This window comes from Rissa tridactyla, chromosome 3 (genome assembly GCF_028500815.1).
Source record: "Rissa tridactyla isolate bRisTri1 chromosome 3, bRisTri1.patW.cur.20221130, whole genome shotgun sequence".
NCBI lineage: Eukaryota > Metazoa > Chordata > Aves > Charadriiformes > Laridae > Rissa > Rissa tridactyla.
Genome location: NC_071468.1, coordinates 7,962,311 through 7,988,650, shown reverse-complemented (window position 1 = coordinate 7,988,650; position 26,340 = coordinate 7,962,311). Strand labels below are relative to the sequence as shown.

Genomic DNA, 26,340 nt, shown 5'->3' with positions numbered 1-26,340 from the left:
TTGTGTGCACCAGCTGCCCTAGCTGTACCTGGGGTTGCTCAGAATCAGACGTGTTCTTCTCTTACCTTTCAGTTGTGGGTCGGAGAAAGGATGCCTATAGCTACATCTACTGATCATGGACACAACCTCCAGACTGTGCAGCTACTGATAAAGAAAAATCAGGTAACTAGGTGCTGTTAGAACTCCGTACCTGTTATTTCTCCTTGGTGCTGACTAATTTAAGGAAGGAAGGGTGTGGGGTAAAATGATGGGTGCTTCGGTGGCGATGTGCTATCGGGGGGGCGGTGTGACCACTGGGTGGTGGCATGCTCAGGGAGGGGCCCAGCGTCAATTTGTCCACATGAGCTGATGGCATGTGTTTTGCTGCCCCTCTAGAGTTAGGACCTCTGACTGGCATTTCTTTTTTGTTTGGTGCAGTGTCTCATCAGTCTGCTTTTCTCCCGTCTAGACCCTTCAGAAAGAAATCCAGGGACATCAGCCTCGTATCGATGACATTTTTGAGAGGAGTAAAAACATTATCACAGAGAGTAGCCCTAATGCTGAAGCAATTCAGCAGAGACTTGCAGACTTGCAGCAGCTGTGGAATCTCCTAATCGAGGAGACAGAGAAACGCCACAAGCGCCTAGAGGAGTCTCACAGAGCACAGCAGTATTACTTTGATGCTGCCGAGGCTGAGGCATGGATGAGCGAGCAAGAGCTCTACATGATGTCAGAAGAGAAAGCCAAGGTGAGCAGCAACACAGTGACACTAATTTGGTTCTAATTGCTTAGCAAGAGGGGGGCGGGTGACATAACTTAATGTGTCCCTAATGTAATGGTAACATAAAGAAATTTACTTCCCCTATGAAACCTCAAGTTATTATCACGTCTCTGATAGTGTGGAGGATAGGCCTTGCCGTACTGAGTCTGAAGCATCCTCAGACTGGGAATGGCAACTGCGTGCCCTCCTTTGCTGTAAGATCAGAGTTACCAATACAGTCCAGTTAGGTCAAGTTTTCTATTAGTTTCAAATCACTGGGAACAGCATGATGCGCCTCTCTGTGAAACAGGCCTGATGGTCGTTCAGTTGATGCCAGTAGTCGTCAGGTTTTACTCCCACTGAAGTGAAATCAGAACAGCATCAGACCATGCCAAAGAGTAGGGGATCTTGTATTTTTCGAGGAGGTGTTAGAGTGCTGTATCTTATTTACATAAATATACTGCGTTCATTGCCCTGATAAAATAAAACTCGGCTTTGTATCAGTAGAACACATTCCATGGGTGTTCAGTCTTCAGTTAAAAAGGACTTGTTTTCTTTTTTATACCTAAGCAATGGAAATAAAAACAAATATTAATTACGTAATATATTAATATTACATAATGAAAAATATTTTAATGAAAAGACTTATTGACAATACCAGTAAACACTGAGAGCTGGGAGTTGTTTTTTCTTAATCATTACAATGCATAGAAAGTTTTGATTGGAATTTCTCCAGGCACTTCGGTGGAGAATCCTTTGGCACGGGCTCCAAAGGATTTCTTTTCTTTTACCCAGGCTATCATTGAAAAGCCTGACAAGTGACATGCCGAAAACTATTCCATTTTTCTGAGCCCTGCGCAATCACCAGTGTTGTGTAAACACACAAAGAGCTTCATAGAAGAGGAAATTCAACATGCTTCATGTACAGCTGATGTAATCGTGTTCTGCATCCCAGAGGGGTTGTTGCATTCACTCTTCGCTTGTTATTTTGCTTTCTGTGGGTACCATTTGCTGTGAACTCAACTATTAATATACCACTGTCAGAACAACTTGTCTTCAAGGTGCACTTGGGAGCAGTCCTTTATAAATCTCCTTCTGGCTACCACATAGCGCTTGCACACCAAGTTGAACTTGCTGTATGGTTTCTTCCTCTGGAGTGGGGGACTTGACTGTCGTTTTCTGTCACTGTTACAGGATGAACAGAGTGCAGTGTCCATGCTGAAGAAACACCAGATTTTGGAACAAGCTGTAGAAGACTATGCTGAAACTGTGCATCAGCTTTCAAAGACCAGCAGAACTTTAGTGGCAGATAATCACCCAGAAAGGTATTAACTGCCATTTTTAATTGGATTATGTGTTCTTTTAGTAGTTCAGTCACTTCATTAAGTTGTTCTGACACACAAAAGACTACAGCAAAGAGTCAGTACCTCAGAAGAATGTACAGAAGAAGAGGAGTTCAGCTTCATTCAGTTAAAGGTGCACGTTAGATCACTGATTTGGCCAGAGGTCAGGGTCAATATTTGCAGCTGCTGATTTCTGGATAGTACTGGACACCTTCAGTAAATATCTGTTGCCTACTTTATACTGGCTAGTGGTATCGGGTCCGCCAGCACTGCTGAACCTTACAGAGGTACAGCAATCCTGAGGGACAACTCACTCTCAGCCAACTTTTACGTCCAGCCCCTGGGGTCATAGTCATTTATCCTTCTGCCTATAGGGCAGTGCTCGCCAAGATCTGCGTCCACTCTTTGAGATTCCAGTAGAATCAGAGGCTGAAATCTGATGCTCTAAACATGGGCACATTAAGATCTTGGTTTTGGTAAATTTATCTCAAATCTCATAAATGGCTTTCCCTATGGGAGAATTCGGGAAGCTTAAGAACTGTTTTGCTGTAAGAGCTGCAGCTAAGCAAACAGAATTCTCCATTGGCTTTGACTGCAAGGCTGATTTGACTATGAGGGTGATGTATTTAACTGCTCCGCTTCATGTATGAGAAGATAGGACTGTCTTAGGAAAGACGCTCTCTGCCTCTGGTGGAAGATTGTTATTTAACTCAAAAGCACTCTCTCGTGGTCATGATAATTTCTGATGAGAGTGGATTTCCTGACTCAGCTGACTGAATACTGGAATGACATAATCATCTTTGCAAGGCAGAGGGGAGGCAGTTTGACGGGGCTATACAGGTCAGACAAAATATAGGCAGAAGATATGGCAAGTAGGAATATTAATCACTTTTGGAAATGCTGAGTTTTAGGGAGTAAGGAACACATGGGTACTTCTGAACTTCGAAGCAGAATTTAAATTAAAATTACATACTACTTGCCTCAACAATTCAGATCCCACCTGTAATTTGGGGAGAAGACTCTGATTTAATCTGTGGTCAAACAAATGGGAAGCTTGGTTCCCAGCTTAACTCTCTAAAACCAGGGGGGTTCTATGTCCAGCTAGTGCAGCCAACTGTGCCAGCAGAGGGTTGGCCCAGTGTGTCCGAGTCAAATCCGTGCATGCAGCGGATGTGCGTTCTGTGGATTAAATACTCCAAGAGCGATTTTTTTATTCCGTGTAGTGTTTCTTTTTTCCCCACTTAACCTTTTATTATTTTTAAAAGATGATGCGGACTCTATGCTGTCTTTTTTTTTTTTGTGTCCCAGCGAGCGTATCAGCATGCGCCAGTCCAAAGTGGATAAGCTGTATGCAGGCCTGAAGGATCTTGCTGAAGAGAGGCGGGGCAAGCTGGATGAGAGACACAGGCTGTTCCAGCTTAACCGCGAGGTGGATGATCTGGAGCAATGGATTGCTGAAAGGGAGGTGGTGGCAGGATCCCACGAGCTGGGACAGGATTACGAACATGTAACAGTAAGTTCCGTGGACGTGGCTGCACGTTGACCTTCCTTTTCTGGATGCTGCCCACAGTAGATGGTTAATATGAACGGGTGGCTGGCTTGATGGTTTGCTCAGATCAGTTTGTAACTACAGTGCTGCATGAGTCTGTTTCTCTGTGTTTCAGATGCTACAGGAGCGATTCCGAGAATTTGCCCGAGACACTGGAAACATCGGACAGGAGCGTGTTGATACTGTTAACCACATGGCAGATGAACTCATCAACTCTGGACATTCAGATGCTGCAACAATTGCAGAGTGGAAGGATGGACTCAATGAGGCCTGGGCTGATCTCCTAGAGCTCATTGACACGAGAACACAAATTCTAGCAGCCTCTTATGAACTGCACAAATTTTACCACGATGCCAAGGAGATCTTGGGACGTATTCAAGACAAACATAAGAAACTACCTGAAGAGCTTGGTAGAGACCAAAACACAGTGGAAACACTACAGAGAATGCACACAACGTTTGAGCATGATATCCAGGCGCTTGGCACCCAGGTGTGTAGCAATCGAAAGGTGCTGTCTGTGGGTATAGGAACCTGAGCTGCAGAGTTCTGCTGCTGCTCTTGGCTCCTCTGTGGCTGGGAGACACAGCGCTGCCAGCTGCTTTCCAAGTGTATTTCTATGGGAAGAACTTCACTTGCGTCATTTTCTTATCTGTCTTCCTGCTTCTCTGTCATTGCATTAGGTTAATTAGTTTATCTAAAATAGAAATCCCTGAGTACACAGATTTCTGAATATGTAGGTAATTGTTTAACATTATTCTATTTCCTGTCCTTGGCTGAAGAAGAAATCGGAAAGGCAGAGAACTTCTGCCTACATTGATTTAAAGTATGGTGGCTCCTGACAGTTTCAGCCTGCTGTGTCCGTAGGAATAGAGAGCGGATGGAGAGGCATGAGGGTAACACACTTTAGCTCCTCAGAGGACCTTTTTCTGATTGCCTCAAGAAGCAGCACCAGCAGTACGCTGTATGGCTGATATGATTGGAAAATAGCTTACATTTGAAGAAAAAAAAAAGATTAATTTGACTTAACATAGTGTCTCTTTAGTCAGTTTCTGAAAGACATTAAACAGATACTAAATCTGTAAAGAATTTTTAATGTATCAGAGGTAATACAAAGTACAGGTTTCAGATTTTTCTGTCCTTAACGTTGCTCTTGGGTGTTATATTAATTGTGCTGGAAGCCACCTTAGATTTGCCTGCTCCTTATGCCATGTTCGCCTCAGTGAACGCAAGACGCAGCTGTCCCGTCCCATTGAAGAATTGATATTCCAAAGGATACTTGGAGGACGGAGGCAAATACGAAGGGATGTGTAAGCCCAGTGGCTTGTTCACCAAAGAGCCCCAGCCAAACCCTCTTCTGCTGGGCACTTTTTATTTTCCTCTCTGAAAGGAGATCTGTAGACCTACGTTAGAGACTTTCTGACTTGTTTATGAATCTGGGCATTCTGACTTAAATACTGCTTGTTATGATGCTTCCAAACAGCAGTCTGAAGAGATGTAAAGTATATAATCCAGGCTAACATTTTTAAAAGCAGCCAAACTCGATCTAATTCTGAATCTTTTGAAGCCAAGGTATGTTAAATAGAAGGCAGCAGCTGTTCGTACAGCACACAGGGGATTCTAAACCAAAAAACAATGTTCGGCTGCCAAAATGAGAATTTCGGAAGAGAACAAGTTGCTTAAGGAATGGAGGAATTATGACTGACTGTATTTATCCCAGTAGGTCGGAAAAGATAGCTTTTATGGCCAAGCTGCCTGCCAGTTCTTGATTATGTTGCAATTTACATAGTGGTTTACACTAGAATAAAGGGGATATAGCAACCATTTGATTTTCCAAGTGTTTTATGTTCAGGAGCTGTAGATTTACGCATAAAATGGGAGACATTCACAAAACACCGATCCCAGTCTCTCAAAAAGGTAATTATAATCAAGTGCCTAAATGAAGGAATATGTAATCATAGCACCGAGCTGTGGTGAAAGTGCTTAGGATAGTTTTCAGGTGAAGCAGCTAGAGCGTCGAGGTGGATCGTTATGACAGTGGCCTGATCTCTGTGTACGTAGCTAGAATGCTGTTTAACTTGGTGTTCGAACGTTGTTGTTGTTGTTAGAAAAGAGAAAATTATTAGAAAAGAGATAATAGAATGATTCCTGGCTTGAAAATATGTGCAACAGTCAAGAAATAGCATTTGATGTCCCAAAACAGTGTTTGAAAGGAAAAGAGATTTCTAATAGTAGAATGGTCTTTGAGTTTCCAAATTTTATTCTGTTTGAAGTCATTATCTACCTTTTTGGAAAAACCTTTCGGTCATTAAAATACATTTTTTTAATAGTCTGACAGACTCTTAGAGTAGTGGTTTTGTTACAGGAGTTCCTGAGTGGCATTGAAAATTTGTTGATGAAAATGGTCCCCATTTGCCGTGACGTTTAACAGTCACTTTGTATTGGCACGTAGTCTTATGGGAGGTTTAGGCAGCAGCAAATCTTTGTTATTTTGGGGGCCCCTTGACCCGGCAGTCTTCTCGAAGAAATATTCTCAGAGGGGTATACTGTCTTAATAACAGAACAAACTTTCTTAGTATCGACAGGCCAAATATATTTGCGGTGCCTTTAGAAAGCCATTCAAATGATGAATTAGGAGCTAAAATTTCCCCATAGTTGTGACTCAGAAGTATCCAAGCGCTGATGCGTTTCTCTCACAAAAACACACCAGGTGAGACAGCTGCAGGAGGATGCTGCGCGCCTTCAGGCTGCCTATGCCGGAGACAAAGCCGATGACATCCAGAAAAGGGAAAACGAGGTCCTAGAAGCATGGAAGGCACTGTTGGATGCCTGCGAGGGACGCAGGGTGAGACTGGTGGATACAGGAGACAAATTCCGTTTCTTCAGCATGGTTCGTGATCTCATGCTTTGGATGGAAGATGTTATCCGACAGATAGAAGCCCAAGAAAAGCCAAGGTAATGTGAAGTATCTCTTCTCAATCACAAGATAAGGCTGCAGGTCAGTTGAGGAAAAAATTCAGTGTCGCTGAGCCAGAAATTCAGAGAGAATTCAAAATCTGTCAAAATCTGATGGTGGTGTAGTGTGTGTTTGCTGCCCAGCAGAGGCTGGGGGCTACTGAAGTAATTGCAATGTAAAATTGTGTTCAAAGAGATTAAGTCTCACAGTCTTGTTTATTTGATCTCTGATTCAGACCAGAATGGTGCTGTTCCTAAGGAAATGCTGCTAGCCATCTTCCTTCCCAAGCTACAAAGACAAACTAGGAATTGAATTTTTTTTATCGTACAGTTCTGGGTTAGTTTACTTGTTGGAAAGTGTAACAGCTGTTAAATCTGGAATACGTGTTTCTGACCCATGGATCGATCCTTTTAGGGATGTTTCGTCTGTTGAACTACTAATGAACAATCACCAGGGTATCAAAGCAGAAATCGATGCCCGAAACGACAGCTTTACTACCTGCATTGAGCTTGGCAAATCTCTTCTGGCAAGAAAACACTATGCGTCAGAGGAGGTACTGTGCTCGCTGAACGTGTAACTGCCATAGTGCAGCTGGCCTATGGATTTTGCTTTAAGCTGGGGAAACCTGCATCGTGTAGTCGACAGATCAATAAGCTGCATATTTATATAATGCCATGCATTACTTCAGGGGCTGTTCCGCTTACTTGCTATTGTGAAATCAGTGTATAATTTAACTCGGTGAATTTATGTTGGGTGGCAGAGATGGCACCTAAATTTAAATGATCATTTTCGGTCCAGAAAATGCAAAGAAGCTGTTGCATTCAGTTCTGCAGCGAGAGCCCTCTGGGATGGCTGTGTTGGGAAAGGTGACAAGAGCAGAGATAACCATGAGACAGCAAGAATTTTGTACAGGGAGTGCTATGAGGAGGCCCGCTAAGGGAAGGAGCAGGAAAAAGTTTGTCTCACAGGCAGTAAATCCAGGGAGAGAGAAAAGAAAAATGTATCCAACTGCTTAAGGCCTTGATTTATTTTCTGATTTGTCTAGGGCAGAGGATAGAGGCTTAATCTGTGTTTCTTCCTGCCTCCCTTTGATGGAGAGAGGATGGCCAAATGTAAGATACTGTCCACTCAGGGAGGTGATAGTTTGTGTGTCTGCGTGACACATGAGTGCTGTGGAGTATCCTCAGAGAAACATTTGCTCAGGCCCTGGGAGGTTTTGTTAGCCATTATTGACCCCGAGAATAACACAGGGCTTACACTGGCACGTCAGTGTTGTTAGTGCAGGTAGCTGCAGGCTTTTTATAACAGTCACGGGCAGCGCATTTTGCATTATTTGCTAGAAAAAGGTCAGAAGATAAAATACATGGTTGCACTTCCTAGATTTGTTTGTCTGTTACACTCTTTTTATCAAGTCATCTTGGTGCTGTAGTTTCAACAGATACTGTACGCTTATGAAAATGTGATATTTTAATGCAAATGTCAAAACCCAGCTGTGTCCCTCTTCATGCTTAAGCCACTTCCTGACAATCTCGCACAATGTGTTTCGTCAGTGCCTTTCGCTGGTGGTTATGGCTTACGTGGTGTGGTGAGGTGAGCCTGCTGCCTGCCTGGTGCTTGTGTAACAGTCCTGCCTTCTCCTCTTCAATACAGATCAAGGAGAAGCTGCTGCAGCTGACGGAAAAGAGAAAAGAAATGATTGACAAATGGGAAGACAGATGGGAGTGGCTGAGACTGAGTAAGGACATCCTTGGATTTCTTTCGGGCAGGGCCAAATCTAACTCTCTCTTCATTGAGTCTTTCTGAGCAGTTGAAAAAAACCTGCAGCTCCTTACTTTTTTAGTAGCGGTGCTTGAAAGCGTGTTTGTACTGTAAATCTGTAAGATTCACGTGTGTTGATTGTAAAATAACTGCAAATTTGAAACCAAGAAACCTGCGCCAAAGGTCTTAATCTATACGATGAAATTTGGAGCTAGGTGAAACAGATCTACCGTATTTTGCGGGTGTCACATTTCTACTGTGTTTCTACAAAGGATGCACCACTAAAAAATGGGGAGAAGTAAAGCCCTGCTGCCTTACACAGGTAACGTGCCTGCGTTATCTGAGAGGCCAGCATGTTGACGAGCAGTTTGCCGACAAAAGGTGTAGTTTTAAACATTGCAGCATTTTGCAAGTTCTACAACAGCAACAGTTCTGATACTGTAATGAGGTGATCCATAACTCATAGACGGACTGAAGCCTTTGCAGCAGACAGCTGTCCAGGATCTCAAAACGTACCGTGCGGTGTAGTAATTTTGTGGGGTTCTGGGCTGCTGTGTAGACTTCCGTCCTTGTTTCTGAGCCTTAGCAGCTTTCAGAAATACAGTAGCATGGGTGATTGCCCCTCAGTTTGGGTGTTTGCATTAATCATCAAAATTGCGGGATTCCATTCACAAAGGCTGTGAAGGCTTTTCTTTCAACTGTGAAGTCAGAAGGAAGGAAACCTGGAACTGTATCAGTGTAGAGAGGCGTGACATACTGCTTGCTGAAGGGAGCTACAGCCTACGGTCTAGCTGCTCTGCAGACAGGCCAGCCTGAGGAGGAGAACCAGCAGGTAGCAGACTTCCTACTCTGAAGTTAGTAGGTTACAGCAGATGAGAACAAAAAGGAGGCACTGAAATTGCAAAATGAAATAGTCTGTAGGGGAAGTGAAAGTAGGCCTTAACTTTTATTTTTCCTCAAAGGAAAGCCAAGAGGATAAATTTCTGTCTTTTAGATGAGTCCATTTCAGTGGGCTTAGTTAAGGAAAATGCTTAGCCAAATACATTTACTTTTTTCCCTGAGCTGTGTTTAAGTATGTATCAGAAGATGCTCGATGACTTCATGATGCTCTTTTAACAGTGCTGATCTCTGTACGTTCTTTGCTCAGTTTTGGAGGTACACCAGTTTTCAAGAGATGCAAGTGTCGCGGAGGCCTGGCTGCTGGGACAGGAGCCCTACCTGTCCAGTCGTGAAATAGGTCAAAGTGTTGACGAAGTGGAAAAATTAATTAAGCGGCATGAAGCATTTGAAAAATCCGCAGCTACTTGGGATGAGAGATTTGCAGCACTGGAGAGACTGACCACGGTGAGTGCTATAGGCGAGAATAACCTCTCTTGGCCATTCCCCTTCATTTTGGTGCCACCTGATTGTTCGGAATAACTCCCAGCATCGCCAACCTCTTCTCCATTTGTCGATCCATTTGTTGATTAACCTTGGCCAATCACCGGGGGCCTGAAGTCTCAGGTTCCCAACTATACTAAAACCCTCTCAGGTTCATTTGAACTCAACAACTTGCAAGGAAAGCTTAAGTGATAAATGATCTTGGTAGTCAGCAAGAGTTGTCTCAGACCCAGAAGCAAACTCAAGAGCTGAGCAGTTTGCCCCAGCCCTCTGCCGTACAGATTGTACTGCTAAAAGGGAAGGGCGATTCTGAGTGAAGACAACCCAGAACACCTGACGTTATTTTTGGTTAAAGACAAAAACTTTTGTTTTGATTGCTCCAGTCCCCTAGAAAGACATAGTAAGGCAAAGAAAAAAGCACATTTGGAGCACAGCGACAATGTCAGTAATTAATGCTTGGAGAGCACATTACCATCTTCGGAGAATAATTTTACTGTAGCCACTAAAATTGAAGTGGCTTAATTTTTCACACGCACTGAGTGTCGCAGCTGCAGACAAAATGAATTGAGGTTTCTCAGCATCTTCAGAAATCATGCTGGTTTTATTTAGATGGTTAATTTCAGGTATTTGATGTGCAACACTTCATGTATGGCAAGCAGACAAGAGGATGTCACTTTTCAATATTTTAATAGCTTGGACTGCTTTCTTGTTTGTCTGGTTTTTGTTCTAACAGAACGAATTAGAAAAAAACCAAACACTTACAGTGGCAAGCTGCTGCCCAGACAGTCCACTTGATGCTAAAGGGTCTGATACCGTATGACTTTACTGATAAATTCAGTGCACTAACTTTGCATGATTAATACTTCTAAAGACAGGTGCTTAAAATTTTATTCCAATAAACTTTAATTTCAGTAATGTTTCGGAAAAACCTACAGCGTTATTTTTAGTTTCTAGAAATGCCCCTGAAAAACGCGCAAAGTACAAAACTGTTTCATTTCTCAGTTGGAACTGCTGGAAGTACGTCGACAGCAAGAGGAAGAGGAGAGGAAGAGACAGCCGCCCACTCCAGAGCCAAGCCCAAAGGTTGCAGAGGATGCCGACTCCCAGCAGCAATGGTAAGCCCAGGGTGTGGGAAGCTGAATTGCGTACTTCACGCGGTTTCTTCAGGCAGAGTTATAGGGCTGAAGATGCATTACAAAGGGAGAGTCTGGAGGTCTTTACCGTTTTGTAACGTGACCCTTTTTAGAAGACTTGGTGGATGTAGTTTATGGGGACAGGACCTTTCCCAGACATCTGAATTCCCTGCTAAGTTCAACGGTCCCATTTTCCATCATGACGCAGTGTTACAGCTGCTGAGGTGTATCTGGCCCTAAAGTCAAAATGCTGTTTTTACACACCCTGTGTTATGAATTAAAATTTCAGAACAATCTTGGCTTTCTTCTTTGATGAGCATCAGTTGCAGGTAGATTTCAAGCCACGTCCATGGAACGTTAACATCTATAAAATGAATTAAAATTAATTAAATCATTAATTATGATAGGAGTAGGCTTATCTGTAAGCTGTCTGTCAGGAAAGCTTAGTTTTATCTCTCTTAACATTGGATTTATTCATTTGGGCCTGAGGATTTTAAGAATTTCCTTGAATATCTGAGGTATGCAATACTCCGTAGGAAAATCTCATTTTGGTGAAAAAGACGTGTGACTTTCAAGAAATTAATACAATTTCTTTTCCTTTTCCTCTCTCCCCACAGGGATGGGACAAAAGGAGAACAGGTTTCCCAAAACGGTTTGCCATCAGACCAGGAATCTCCACGGGTTAGTTACCGCTCCCAAACCTACCAAAACTACAAAAACTTTATTAGCAGACGGACAGCCAATGACCGATCGTGGTCTGGACTGTGACATACAGAATCATTTGCAGCAAAAGACACCTTTTTTCAGTACGGGTTACTGGTACTGATTGAATCTTTTGGCTTCAATTTCCCTGCTGCTTTTCTCTTTCTTCCCATCAGTTGGCTTTTACTTAATTAGCAGCCCCTTGAAGATATATTTGCTTCACTTTAAGTCTTGCTTATTTGAATATCCCCACTGACACTCAGTTGTTTTAAGGTGACACATTTATTTCATGCTATTTACTGTGAGTTTTTCATGTCGCTAATAGTATTAAGATTTTCCAGCTAAATCGTCCTTTATATGAGTAATTGAGATTTAATGAGATTACATCATAACGAAGAAGAGAACTAGAATCTGACAGGTATGACGCATCGAGTTATACTAACAGGTTTCAGCACGGCAACATTATTAAATCAGCTGCATTAGCAAGTGAGTTATTTATAAGGCCAAAGATAATACATGCAAGTGATCTTGGCATTAAAGGCTGGGAGGGAGGGAAGAGTTGTAACTATCGACAAATAAAAGCCTTAGCTTGGTTGTACAACATTCCACGCAGAATGGACTCATCGACTGCAGATAAAAATAAACATGAAATAAACCATTAAGAACTAGTATCTAGATTTATCTTGGTATTTAGTCCTCATGAAGAGTTGTGATTTTGCTGAATAGCTATTTTGGGACCTCATTTTGCCTTGGTCCTGTCCAATTTACACTACAGCAATTCAATTTACTGACACTTGAGAGACGGTGGTATAAATGAGAGTAGGGCGCGGACCCTTATGGAGAGGTTGTGATGCTTTTCCTTTAAGACTAAATAAAATACAGTGGTCTAAGATCCCAGCTCTTTATTTTATATAGATGCAGGTTGAATGGTCCGTGTTTTATTCATTCCTTCTTGCTAGGGGATGTCCCAAGGGAGTCAGGATGCATGCCAATAATCCCAATGTGCAGCCATAAAAAAATTACTAGTAAATATGTATATATAGTTAACGCAACACAGTAGTTGAAAACTGGCTTACCTCTCCATTACCTTCCTGCAAAGCCTGTTTGTTTCAATTAATGCTTTGAGTGGTGAGGAAAATGACACTTCCTTTCCTTTGTGTTTATGAACCTCACTCTCTGAGGTTGTATGAAGCGCAGGAAAAGCTCCCGCCTGGCTCAGATCAGTGGATATTAGAGCTCTTACCAGTACCGCAAAGGAAATGCTGGTCCGGGTCTAGGACTCTGGGAGGAAATGCCATTCAGCATAAGTTTATCTTTCAAATAGCCCATCCCAGGTACTTTTGGGTCTGCACGCAGACTCTGACAATGCTCTAGAATACTAAGCAGTTCTACCTTTTTCTTTATTTAAATAAAGCCTTTAGGTTCGTCTTTAATATGAAACTATGAAGTGAGCTGTCTGTTGTACGTTCTAATGTTTATGAAATTATATATAGTTGTGGCAAGGAATGTGAGGTGGCCTGCAAGCGCATCCCAGATCATCATCATCATCTTGTTGGTTACCACAACCTTATACATCACCTGTTTGCTTCTCTTTTTTTATTTTATGATACTTAATGCATTTCCATGTTAATCTTCGCCATCTGCACTTCAGTCTTTCACGAGAGCTTTTTAGCTCGCTTCGTTCAATCTTGTGTTGCAGTACGTCAGATGTACACAGCTGTATTATTTCTGATTGGAGGCTGTTGATCAGAATTTTGACTTCTGACAATTAGCTGAGCAGTGCAGCTGAATCGTTCTGTATTGGCTGAGCTTGTAAAGTGAGAAAGGTGATTGAAAGGATGTGCTTCAGTAATTGTACTTTTTGCTGTAACTTGTCTTTCCACTTCATGATGCATGTTTTTTTTCTTTTGTCAGGATAACAACATATAATTTCTTACTGCTTTTAAAAATTCCATATAAGCTTAGGCAAATGATCTGGTGACTACCTACACCAGCTCTCTGTGCCTGTAAGAGTATGGCAGTTCTCAGAGCAGTATAGCTGTAGCGTCAGACTCCAGCATCTGGGAAGCCTTCATATGTATTCCGGCTAAAACGTAGTATGTAAAAGTAATTTATATAGATACACTTTTTTACTTGTATTAGTACACTTAGATATGATAATCAGACTTTTATGATGAAGAAAAAAAGAATTAAGTCATCAATTAAGGTCATCATTTTAGGCACTAGAAGCGTAAGATTTCACCTCTTTATTATAGCCTATGGTACTGGCCTAAAACATTAAAATGGTACTTATGCCAGAACAATGTATAGGCTGTCATCTATTTGCATCTGAAGAAGGCAAATACGTCTCTATTATTTAAGCTGTGGTGCAGAGACTTAAGTTGATGAACCGAATATAATGTTGCTTCAAGCACTATGAAAATGAAAGGGGCGTCTCCAGTCGTTGTCACCAGCTGTCTTGTTGCATGTTACAGTCTTGGTTTCAATACCTCAAGAGTAGCCTGTAGTCACTAAAGCACTTGCAACTAACCGCTCAGTCACGATTAAGAAAACCGTATTCATGTACGTGCTAACTGTTTTGTTGTAACAGTACAGTTTGCTATTAATGTTTGTCCTCTGTTGCATTGTCTCTGCATGCCCGATGCATGTTTCCATTAAAGTTTGTTTAGCTCCTGATTTTTCTCTATTTTCATGACACATTCTTCGCTTAGCTGTTTATGATTCAGATTTATTTTGCTTGTTTTCTGTTAATTGTAGATAACACGTGAAAAGGAAATAAAACCTGAAAGAGCATCAGACAAGCATTTCATAGCCCTTTTACGAGCTTTTAAGTAGAAGTTACAGGTCTGATTGTGTGCCTAAAGTTGGCAGTTATCTCTTAAAACCACAGGGTTGCAGATTGCAGCACTGAGTTACATGTTATTTCCCATAAAAATACATTAAGTAGCGGTGCAGTGGCTGCTGGTTTGAAACTGGTCTGTTTTACTTCAGATTAGTGGCAATAGGTACCCCAAAATCAGTAATACTTTCACATCTTGCTGGTATCGCTACAGAAAACATGCTACTTTCAGCATCGGCTTAGGTAACAGGTAGGTTTGGGTAGTTTATGTAAGTTGTTGAGATAAGTTACTGTGGTCTGTGTAACTCGTTATTGCTGGTCACAAAGGCTTCATGTATCTTGGACCCGGGATCCAGCCGGTTGGAAAGCAGAGAGTTTGAAGTTCAGTAACTGTCACTGATCAAAAACATTTGCAAAGGGCTATCCTTTTTCTTGAATGCATTTGTGATCAGTGCAGGTGACAACTGATGGATTGAGCTTTCCTTGGTGAATCCCTGGTTGCTCCTTTCACCACCTGTGTTATAGTAGCTGTGCTGGCTTGGGTAACCTTCAAGCTGCGTTTGGGTAGTCTTCAGCCTCATCTATTTACTTACCCTCTCCCCCCTTCAATGCAACATTTTTGTTATATTTTGAGATTTGGATACAAATAGTGAGGTTTGATGGCTCAGACTTATCCTAATTGTGAAGAACCCGTGTCATTGATTTTTAGTTCCACTGGATAACAGTGCAGGGTAGATGCTTCCTCTGGGAAACTAGGCTGTAAGGCTACACGTCTTTAGGGACAGAGTAAAATAGATATGACTGAAGTGGAATGTGAGCTGTGATTCTTTCCCTGTTTCAGTGATGTAGTGTCTGTACTCTGGAGATTTAGATTGCTTAAAGGCAGTTAACCAATCCTTCCCATATTCATGGCGAGTTGGCACTTAGATCTTCCTAGGTCAATATATGAGGTACAAAGGTGTGAGGTACAATAACGTGTACTTGGCAGGTATAAGAAGTTTTAGCAAATGGTGGCAAAATTCAGTTTGTTGCATAATAATTCGGCTGCTTTTGAATTGTCCGGGCCATGTGCAGAAGTGGGAATGTCTAATTATTGTGCCATTCACAAATACCTGCTTGTCTGCATAAAAACAGTCCAGAATGTTTGTAATCTACTAGAGCGTTAGCAGCACTAAGCTTCAGTAGCTTGCTAATAATAATAATAATACACATTGGTTGTGTAACTCCTGAGCTGCTACCAATGGCTCTACATGTCAAAGTAATGGTACGAGAAAAAAAAAAACTGGGACCAAGCTGCATTTCAAAAGCGTATAGCCATTAGGATTCCAATTTAAATGATTTTTGGATGAATGGCTCCTGAAGACGTCGACAGCTTGACCAGTCAGAGCTGCTGGAAACATGGCTGCTCTCTAGGCTATCTCGATCACAGTGCGACAGGCAACGCGATCAACAAAGCAAGTGATGGGCAAGGCCTTGGTTCTGTCTTTCTTTGGGGGTAAATAGCTGTGTGATGTTGTGTGACTGTGGTGGTTTTCAGTTCCTTTAACAAAAATCCAATCCACCTAATAACGCAAGTCTGAAAAAGACCTTGATAAATTGACACGTGACCTCATTTCCCTTGTCTTTAAGATCCAGTATCCTAACTGGGATGGTGGAGATGAAATGCATGGTGTAATCTTTCTAATTCCTGCATGTTTTGATTTTGTTGTGTCACTTAGGGGAATGGGGAAAGCGGGAAAGGAGCTTTTACAGAAACAAATAAATGATGCAAATTTTTGTAAATGCTCCTGGACAATTTTGACATATTTTTCTGTTGACTTATAGTTAATATATTTTATAGACTTTAATATATTTTATAGACTTTAAATACCCATAAATGTATTTAAGGTGGCTGATGTGTATAACTTCTACTGTTCCTCTAGGTGTGCAGAAAGTGTGATTGTTACTGTTCCAAACATTTGAGTATTTAGCAACAGAATTGAATGCTCTAATTTTAGGAATAACAATATATAAAGGAATATGAATTGACCAGCAGAGCAAAGCACAGTAAAATTCACACTGATGTTTAGCTGCTCTTATTTTCCCGTCTCTCTACCTATAAAATGGGTACTAATCCATTCATACCTTCTAATTTCCTTGGCCTTCTGTGTCTCCATGGAGTGTGAGAAAGATATTATTGGCCTGTGTCGTTCCCCAGGCAAAGCTTATACACAGCCACGTTATGCAGGGAAACAGATTAACTGCAAGATACCGCGGTGTTGTGAGGCTTCTAGCTGAACTTCTTTTCCGCTGTTCCTAGGTGGCAGAAACTGCAGAAACAAACGAAATGGTCAATGGAGCTGCAGAACAGAGGACAAGTTCAAAAGAGTCTAGTCCTGTTCCTTCTCCAACGTCAGACCGCAAAGCCAAGACCGCCATTCAGGCACAGACTGCTGCTACCCTACCAGCCAAAACACAAGAGATTCCTTCAGCTCAGATGGAGGGCTTCTTACATCGCAAACACGAATGGGAGACACACAGCAAGAAAGCCTCGAGCAGGTAAAGTACTCGATGCGCAATGCGGCTAATTGCATCTGAACTCGCCAAGACGTTAGACAGTACATGTTATCGCTGCTGCTGTTGTCTTCTCACAGCTCCTAAAGACCTTTCAGGCTTACGCCCCTGTTGTGGTAGAAACTCCGTATGCATGGTTGAGCAGTATATTTGAGAAAGTTGCAACCTAAAGGTGGTAGAAAATGCAGCGTTAGCCATATCTGGAAAGTGGGAAACTGAAGCATAAAGATACCATGGCTTTCCCACTTCAAAGGATGAATTTGTGGCAGTAGAGGGATTTGATTCCAGATCTCTCAATTGCATGTTGCTACAAGAAAAGAAAATCACGTAGGTGTGAGAATAGAAATGTCCATATTCTTCTGACATTTTCTGTTTGCACATTAGCACTTTCCACCTACTCTGTAATCTGTTCAGAAGAGAAAAGTGGGTGTAGATGATTTTTTGTGCCTTAGTTGATTCCATTCCTAAGGTCCTGATCCTGTAGTTCACAAACAGGCAAAACTTCTGAGATTTCTGTCTGCACTAGAAAAGCAGACTGGGGTCCTTCGTGACCTGAAAGAGCTCTTGAAACCAGATTTATGACTTGGCTGACAAGTCACCACTAGCCAAGTGATGAGCTCCACCAACATTGGAGGGATCTGGTAGGAGCTGAAGTACTCAGCAGAGCTGAGTGCACATCACAAATGAGTGTAGTACTACCATAATTTTTGTTCAGCTACAGTTGTTCGCACTGAAGAGCTACTTTGAGGCAGTGACAGTCACCAGTACTAATTAGGGACTCGTACTTTTCGTAATCATTGATTTTTATAGCTGTATTAGAGAATGAGGTGCGCGATGCCACTGAGTAATTGTAAGAATCAAGGGTTTCGTATGCAATCCATTCGTTAGTTTGCAACACAATGAGAATTCCTTCCGCAATAAAGCATAGTCATTAAAAGGTCAGTCACTTTCTCTCCCAAGTCTGCCAGACAATCTGCAAACTGCCTAGTCTGCCAGACAGTCCTCCTACTGTTAGTATATGCTTACGTGCTATCAAAGAGAGCTCTCGAAATCTGTATTCCATTTGGCTCAAAGTCAGTACTTCCGTCTTGAAGCCATGCTTTTATAAGAGAATTTGCTGCCTGCAGTTTACAAGACAAGCGTATGCTGTATTCGCATCCTCAGACTGAACTAGTCTCTGTTATCTTATAGAAATAACTGTGTTTGGTTTCTCCAGTTCTGCAGGTAAGAGCATTAGATTTATAAATACTTTTGTTGTTTTCCATGTCTTAAAGGTCATGGCATAACGTGTATTGTGTCATAAACAACCAAGAGATGGGCTTCTACAAGGATTCGAAGGCTGCTGCTTCTGGCATCCCCTACCACAATGAGATTCCTGTCAGCTTGAAAGAAGCAGTCTGTGAAATAGCGGTCGATTATAAAAAGAAAAAGCATGTGTTCAAGCTAAGGTAAACCTGTTGAAGCATCTTGCCATTAGTTTCAGTTGCGCTGGGTATGTTTCACTGGGTGAATTTGTGGGAGGATCCAACCTAGGAACTAATCGTAATTCTTAACTGCAGCATCTACTTTTCTGAACAGGCTCTTCCTGTCACTGAAACATGGTGTATTTATCAAAGGTAGCACGTGCAAAACGGTAGCAAAATAATCTGTGCGCTTTATTTACACCTGGGCAACACTAGATGCGTCTGACTAAAGTTAGGAGCCTGCATTTAAAAATACTGGTCTTTTCAGCTGCTCCCTCTGGAATTAATTGAAAAGAGCTGAATGTTCATGGTTCTGCTCTTTGCAAAATCGGGCCTCTTGTTTCATTTTTTCAGCATGGATTTAGGAGATTACTGAAGACATTTATCACATTTTCAGGTCTAGAACAGGTAGTTACAGACCATTTAATTTTGAAGTATGTGAAGTACTTGCTGTTCAAAGGTTAAAAAAAATGAGGCTTTTCCTTCCAAAACTGTGTTTCTGTTTTACTGATCGATCTTTCAGTGCCAACAGTGAAAAAATATTTTAACATTACACAGCAGTTAGGTGCTTCTGTCAAAGGAGACTCACATTATGAACTGATCAGTTCATATATTCCAAGATAGAACTTTTTTCTTTTTTTTTTTTTTTTAATTTTATATTGATCCAAGAATCCTCTAAAGATGATAGAATCCATACCCAGGGAAATTTACTTTATAGCAAATATATAGGGAAATACATAGCAAATGTTTAGGGAATTTTACCTTTCTTGAAGACAGGCCTGCAGCTCTGTGATTCATCCTTTGTACTATTTTAAACGTCTCTGAATTGATAATGTAAGGAGATGTTGTTCCAAATACACAGTTATGCAGAAAATGCTCTTGCCCTTTTTTTCACAGTACCCTGTCACCTGCACCGGGCTCTCGGGTAATTGCATATAGCATATTTTCTTTGCTCATTCTCGTGAGGAGAGTCCCCAGAGAGTTCACCAGCTCATGTCAAATCTGTCTCTCCAAGCTGAGAAGGGGTGTGGTGTTGAACGTCTGAGAGGCTGCGGTCTCTACAGATGTCACGTGCAGGTGGATTTCTCGCAGAAAGGTCTAGTTGTGATCTATGGAGAGTACACTGGAACTATTTTTCTTAGTTCTTTAAAGAAGAAAGCAAGGCATAATTACATTGTTCCAAGTGTCTGTCTGTCTTCACTGTTATTTTACTGTTTAATACTTAATTTCACTTCATGAAGAGATTTTTAAAAGTTTCCTTATTGTGGGAAAAGATCAGGAAGTGTGCAACGCAGCCCTACTGACCCTGCCTCCTACTTGTTCAGATGCCTGATCTGGTGTTACTCAGTCTTGTTTTTAATTAAGATATATCTTCACAGAGGTTGTTAAATGTATCCCAGTTAAACCACCTGAGTAAAATCAGCACAGAAATAAAACAGGAGGGAGACTCCGGCCTTCAGTGTGAGAAGAGGCTCATAACACTCATGAGAATACTCAAAAATAATACCCCGTACAGTATCTTGAGTCAACTCCACAGTAGTTACGGCAGCGGAGCAGCTGCAGAATTTTGCTAGGTGTCTACAAAAGCCATGAAAACTCTGGGTATTGCCTGTGACTTTTGTCTTTTCAAAGTATTGTAAACTTTTATACTGTCTTTTGCAAAAGAGAAAAGACCTGCCTGAAAGAGCAAGTATACTGAAGCAGCCATCATCAGCTGCTGAAGACGGCAAGCTCTGCAGTGCATCCTGACGTACTCGAACAAGTCCACTATCGTAAACGTGGTTAGAGACCAGAACGTGCAGTGTGTGTGGCTGCCTCTGCGTGACAGTACGAGATACCAAAACAGTCCCATATGTATGTCTCGGTGTGATTATGTACTGTTGCGAAACAAGCAGGAGTTGAAGCAGTGTGGCTACTACTAAGCTAAATTTGTGATGGTTGTTTTCTTTACAGATTGACTGATGGCAATGAATACCTCTTCCAAGCCAAAGACGATGTAAGTTTGTTTTTCTTATCATTTATTACTGATGTGATATCTGTGCTGTTGTACAACAGGAAAAAAATAGCTGCTAAGAGCTCAGGGGTGCTTTTTAATTTCCTGGTCTGCAGTTTTGTGCATATGTGTGCGTGATGTGTAGATTCAGGAGCTCCCGCTGGCGCCACCAGGGCAGTAGGGCTTTTCAGATACAGCTTCTAGTGGACATCTTCTGCAGGTACATAACCAGAGGAGCGCCAGCTGATGAGTTAGCACCGTGTTTCCTTTCATTTCCCACTTCTACCCATTCCCCTTCCACAATATTGAGTGAATTAGAGAGGGCGTGTGACACGCGGATTGTAACAGCTTTCTGCCTTTGGGGCTTCTTGAAGGAGGAGATGAACACGTGGATTCAGGCCATCACGTCAGCTATCTCTTCTGATAAAATCGAAGTGTCCCCGACTACCCAGAGCACTCCAGCCTCCAGCCGTGCCCAGACCCTGCCTGCCAGCGTCACAATAACCAGCGAGTCCAGCCCTGGCAAGCGGGAGAAAGACAAAGAGAAAGACAAAGAGAAAAGATTCAGCCTTTTTGGTAAAAAGAAGTGAACTCCATCTCCACACACTGCACTTCTCTGACCGTTCCAGTGGAATTCCAGCATGCGAGCTCAGAACCAATACGTTACTCTCTGTGCCTCATGTTCCTCAATGTGATTGACATTTTTTATTTATAGAGCGTTTTAAAATAAAAAGCCAACAAAAAAAGAACCTAAAGTTACAAATGTATGAGGTGCATTGAGCAGCTTCTGTAGGAGAGGGAGGACCAGGTTTTGGGAGTTTGTTTTTGGTTTTTTTTAAATGAAGTTAATGTAGATTAGATCTTAATATTTAAACTGTTCCTCAATTTTGTGAGGCTGTCTTGGAAAATAACCCACTCCTAGTACTATTGGTATGCAAGGCAGCGGTGCTTTCGAATCTACTGTGCACATCAAAAACCAATGTACAAATTTTCAGAAACGTTCACTTCCATTTAAGGTTGTTATGCTGAGTCTTGACTAGTAGAGCCTCCCATTACAATTCTAACATTTATTAAAATGATAGTGTATTATCTTTGCTGTAACAGAGTGCAGGTATGCATTACTTACAGACAGATCATTTATATCCTGGCATTGGTTATTAACACAACCTGAAGCTTTTCTGCATCAAGTACGACAGATAAGAATGTTGGTGTACAAGGTGGATTAGCAGGCTGAAACAGTTTTAAATAATCTGTAATTTCAATTTTTTTTTTTTGCTGAAATACATTATATTGTATGTTTCAGATAATTCTAGTACAAAGTATAATAAGACTAGATGTATAATAAACCCTTTAAAATCATCGATAAGTGTAAAAGTGGAACTGAAGCATTTACTGGAAAAGTAATGTTACTCAAATGGTTACTTGCTTGTCAGCTGCAGCACTGTGTGTTATAATTTTGCTACGTTACCTTGCTATTTGATACATAGTGTGCATTTCTCTGTCACTGTAACTATTGTAATGAAAAGATTTCATCTTACTGCACAATCAAAAATTACATTTAATAGGAATGAACTTTCAATAACTGGGCCTGTAGTCAAGAGTAGTACTGGAACTGGCTTTCAGTTGTATTGAACTGTACCTCTAGACTTTTACCCTATCTGTTAAATATATGCTATGTCATTAAATGCTTTTAAAACTAAATATGCTGGTTAAGTTTCTTATTTCATTTCTGACAATGTCAAATCATAATTTTGAAAGAGGATCAAAAATAAAGTTATTTTAAAATGCCATCTCTCCTGTGCACTGAAACTAATGCCTTAAAATGTAATTCCGTTTTTCTGTGCGAAAGTTCATACTGAAATAGCCGTTGTCTCTCTTTCCACCTCTCTTTACCTTCCTTTTCCCTTCACTTCCCACCTCCCCTCCCTTTCGCCCTGCTCCTCAAATTAAGTGCCAAAGGAAAAAAAAAAGAAAGATGAAGGAAGGAATGAAATCGTCGTTTTTTAAAATATTTTGGCATAGAAATTTTTGTTGAGAAATAAATCCAGCAGAATCAATGGAAGTAAGCATAGACGTCGGCTAGGGCAATTGAACAAGCTACCTGAACATCGTGTCTGATTGAGGTAAATACCCATGTACTGGCTTGCAGGAAAAGAACATTGTTTTAAGTAATCCTAGTTCTCCAACTTTCTACCTACCCTTTGCTCAGTGCTTAAGTCCTTGGTAAATTGGGCCATAATTGAACTTTATAGCGTACTGAGGACTTGTTGTCCTGCTCAGTTTAATTTCACTGGGGTTTTTTGTGTCAATTTTTTGAAACGTACCTCTCTTAAGTACAGCCACCATTGCACTTCTGTGAGGACACACATTTAATGCAACTAAGGTGATTCCAGAGCTCATTGTTTCTTTGACCTTGTCAGCGTTTCAAAGATTTAGCATCTTTGCAGAATTTTCTTTAAATTGGATGCCGTCTAGGGAACCAGCTGAAAGGAGTAGCTCCAAGAAACCCTAACAGGCATTAGAAATTTTAAAATCAACGAAATGTAGGGAAGCTGTTTTTTAATTTTTTGTGATTATTGAAGTACACTGAAATACAATTTTAGAAAGCAGATAAACTGCAAACGGATGTATTTCCAAGTCACAATTTCCTGAACATGTGCCCAATACAATGTCTTAATTACTATCATGGAGTATACAGTGTTTTCTGGGTTTTTCTTGTTTCTAAAGTTTTGGGTTATTAAACAATTGAATATTCATGCACGTGAGTTTTTACTCCTGTAATATGACATTGTTCCAGTCTAATTATTAGTAAAATGTAGGATAACACCACTAGTCTTATAAATGTAAAATTCAATACGATATAAAAAGCTGAGTTGTACCATTAGAAGAGAATATGAAACATTCGTCTTAGTTGATTAAAGTACACAAAAATGTTGCTGCCTTACCGTATTTATCACTTGAGCTAAGCTATCATGATGAGTAATTTAACAGACTGATCGTGACTACCGGTTGTGTGTAACCCTGTAGTGTCTTGGTTGAACGTGCCTTCAGAATTGTTTTTCTTGGTTTCTCTTGCCTCTTACTCCAAGTTGTTTCTGAAAACTACTTGAATAAAAATCCTTTCTGCTTAGGAACTGGTTTTAAGCTGCTGAGAAACAAGAGTTAATACTAAGCCTTGCCTGTTTTCCCCTTTGGACTGTAAGGGTGCAGTTTCCTCGCAGAGGGAATTAGTGGGGCAGAAAGAGCCTCCTTGGACAAAGCCAGGTCAGAAAAGTCAGGTTGGTGTGCTAGTTTCAGAAGGGAGAGAGAATGGGGGAATTTCTCTTGGGTTATGTGAAGACTGCTGGAAAATATCAGAGGAAGAAAAAAGACTGAGTGCGGATGATGAAAATGGGACTGAAATTGGAGCGGGTTGTCCCTGGCACCGGTGTTAACCGTTGCAGAAATGGCTGTGTTACTTTCCGAATTGCACCACTAAACGCGGTTAGACCCCTCGATAGACGGAACATTATATTTCTTCTGGTTACCGCACTGAAGAATGAGGATTTATAGTGCAGTTTAACACTGTATTGCAGTTTCCTTTGTTAGCAGGTTTTGTAGGCTAATCCATATTTAAGTTTGTTTCTTCCGGAGATAATGTTGTAAAAGTAATACAGAACTTGAACCTTAAAATTTTCAAAGGAAATTAATTAAAGCCAACCACTTTTCAGGTACATTACTATCGTTGTTATGAAGAAGAGAAATCGCCCTCTAGTCAGGTCAGTCTGCCGTCCTTTTTCTGTTTGGTGGGAGCCTCATATTGCACACTAAGCTGAGAGGAGGTATCGGAGAGCTGCACCTGAAGGGTCCTTTCCATATCCTGAAGAATTAAGTACAACGAGGGTAAAAAAACCCAAAACTCATTAGCTACGGGAGTGAAGCATGTGTTGGGTGGGAGGGTTTTCTTTTAGATGGATGCAAATTATCTGTTAACCCATCTGTTCTGCATAGAGAATATGTTCAATTGTAGGGTTGTACTCTGTGCAAGGAAGATTAATGGTGAAGTAAAAGAAATGTATGATTAATCTCTGTTCCTGTGAAACACTGTTTTAGAGAGTTTTTCACTTCACCATGCTCTCTTCTATAGAGTTCACAGAGAATGGACTTTAAATGTGGAGGGTCTTTAAGAATATATTTTTGTAATAAATAATTTGCAGGTATAATACAGTTTTGCTTTCTTTTTTTTTTTTTGTGGATATTTTGGGTTTTTTTCTACCTTGGCTAATCACACATGACTGAATAAATATAGAAACTTAAATCATAATGAGTTGGAAAAAAACCCAAACACTAAACAAAACTCAACCTTAGAAAATCAGGCTGTACTAAATGCCTGACGTAACGTTAAGAGTTAAATTACTGGAAAAAGCCAAATTCAGCTCTCTGACACTACAGCTCTACCTGTGTACTGGACAATCGAGGCTACGTCCTGACAACAGGAGGAATGGGAGCTGTCAGCCAGCAAAAGTGGAAGAAGGATTCAGCTTGCTTTTGTGTGTCCCGGTCTCAAGAAGGTATGCTTTGAGGTCAAGCAGAACAAAACTCGGGTAATAATGCCCTGTGTTCTCAATGCATCAGGATTTGAGTTGTCCCCACGGCCACCTAGTTGAGGAGTCAGTATTCAGCGCTTGAGACCTTAATCTGTTTTCTTCCTTAATGATGAGTGTAATTTATCCCCTGTTGTCAAGCATTTTTCTCTAGACTTGTGACAGCAATTCAATGAATATTCTGGTTCTGGTGGATTATTGGGTTTTGTTTCAGAGGATTTTAAACAAGATTAAGGTAAGGCAGAAACCAAACCCACAATGCAGTACTGTAAATAGTGCAGTAGGCAGGGCGAATAGTGAGAATAAAGAGAAATATATTAAAACCTACAGCGATTAAATGCAAAAAGCACGAGTTAAAGATTTGGCTTCTAATTCAGCTTGTAGCCTTTGTTGCTCTGCATTCTAGCGACAGCCTAGCAGGCTGGGATGTCTTACAACATGTGCTGATGCTGTTGAAGCAAATCTAGATGACTTGCGTGTGCCATCACCTGCTGTCTGAGTCACTGCGTGTAGCCGAGGCAGCAGAGTCGCTCAGCAAGCCCATGTGGTCACATCTGCAGTGTGTCATAATGCAGCATATGCAGCGCGCAACCAGAGCACGGAGCAGCCGAGGGGGAGAGCCTAGTCGTCACACCTGCAGGAGAGTCCGAGAGCAGGGGATCAGGAGACCTGAAATGGTCTACTTTGCAATAACATGCCAATTTATTCTGTAAAGTATGAAATGAAGGATTTTGTGCATAAGTATATATTTCACAATGAATCCTCCCTTGCTTCCTAAGCTCAGCGTGCGGATTAGCCTGGTGATAGTGAACATCAGATCTACAATGCAATTTAATTACACGTGTCATTCTATGTTTGAAGTACCGTTTACTTTTCATAGTAATGAGTTTCACATAATAATCTTCAACTGTTAAAGGAGGTGCTGTGGTGGTTCGTTGTGTTATAACGGTAGACATTATTTGGGCCTAACATTAATTTTGTTACTAGTTTCTTATTAATACTGCTATTCTTTTACTCTCACACCTCGCTGAGAAAAAATTTCCCTCCTTCGCAAGAGTACCGGCATTATCCATGAGAGGTCACTCTGTCCAGAGAGATGCTTAGCTACAATACATCCGCTACCAACGGAACAATCAAGTATTATTTGTGCACTCGGGAATTAAGAGCTTGGATGAAAGTTCTCTTAACTTGGAAAAGTCAGATTTTAAAAGAATATGTAAACTCGTGGTAAGATTTAGACGTGTCTCAGATGAATCACCATAGGAAGGAAGCTGAGTCAAGTATGGCAGCCAAGACACTTAGCTGAAAGGCGAGGAACACCACCATCCTTGCTGTGGCAGAAAAAATGAGAG

General features: G+C 41.2%; 1 protein-coding gene across 3 annotated transcripts in view; it reads left to right on the top strand.

The window, feature by feature from the left end:
* Positions 1-22,106, top strand: part of SPTBN1 (spectrin beta, non-erythrocytic 1) — a 135,999-nt gene extending 113,893 nt beyond the window's left edge. For all 3 annotated transcript variants that reach the window (XM_054194093.1, XM_054194092.1, XM_054194094.1), the window contains 15 exons: positions 73-162; positions 449-727; positions 1,934-2,064; positions 3,391-3,595; positions 3,747-4,121; positions 6,339-6,583; positions 6,999-7,137; positions 8,235-8,319; positions 9,490-9,686; positions 10,725-10,837; positions 11,473-11,536; positions 16,696-16,934; positions 18,224-18,397; positions 20,366-20,408; positions 20,780-22,106. In XM_054194093.1, coding sequence (XP_054050068.1) covers positions 73-162; positions 449-727; positions 1,934-2,064; positions 3,391-3,595; positions 3,747-4,121; positions 6,339-6,583; positions 6,999-7,137; positions 8,235-8,319; positions 9,490-9,686; positions 10,725-10,837; positions 11,473-11,536; positions 16,696-16,934; positions 18,224-18,397; positions 20,366-20,408; positions 20,780-20,995 — 2,595 coding nt within the window. In that variant the 3' untranslated portion in view covers positions 20,996-22,106. The remainder of the gene's footprint in view (positions 1-72; positions 163-448; positions 728-1,933; positions 2,065-3,390; positions 3,596-3,746; positions 4,122-6,338; positions 6,584-6,998; positions 7,138-8,234; positions 8,320-9,489; positions 9,687-10,724; positions 10,838-11,472; positions 11,537-16,695; positions 16,935-18,223; positions 18,398-20,365; positions 20,409-20,779) is intronic.
* The last annotated feature ends 4,234 nt before the right edge of the window (positions 22,107-26,340 follow it).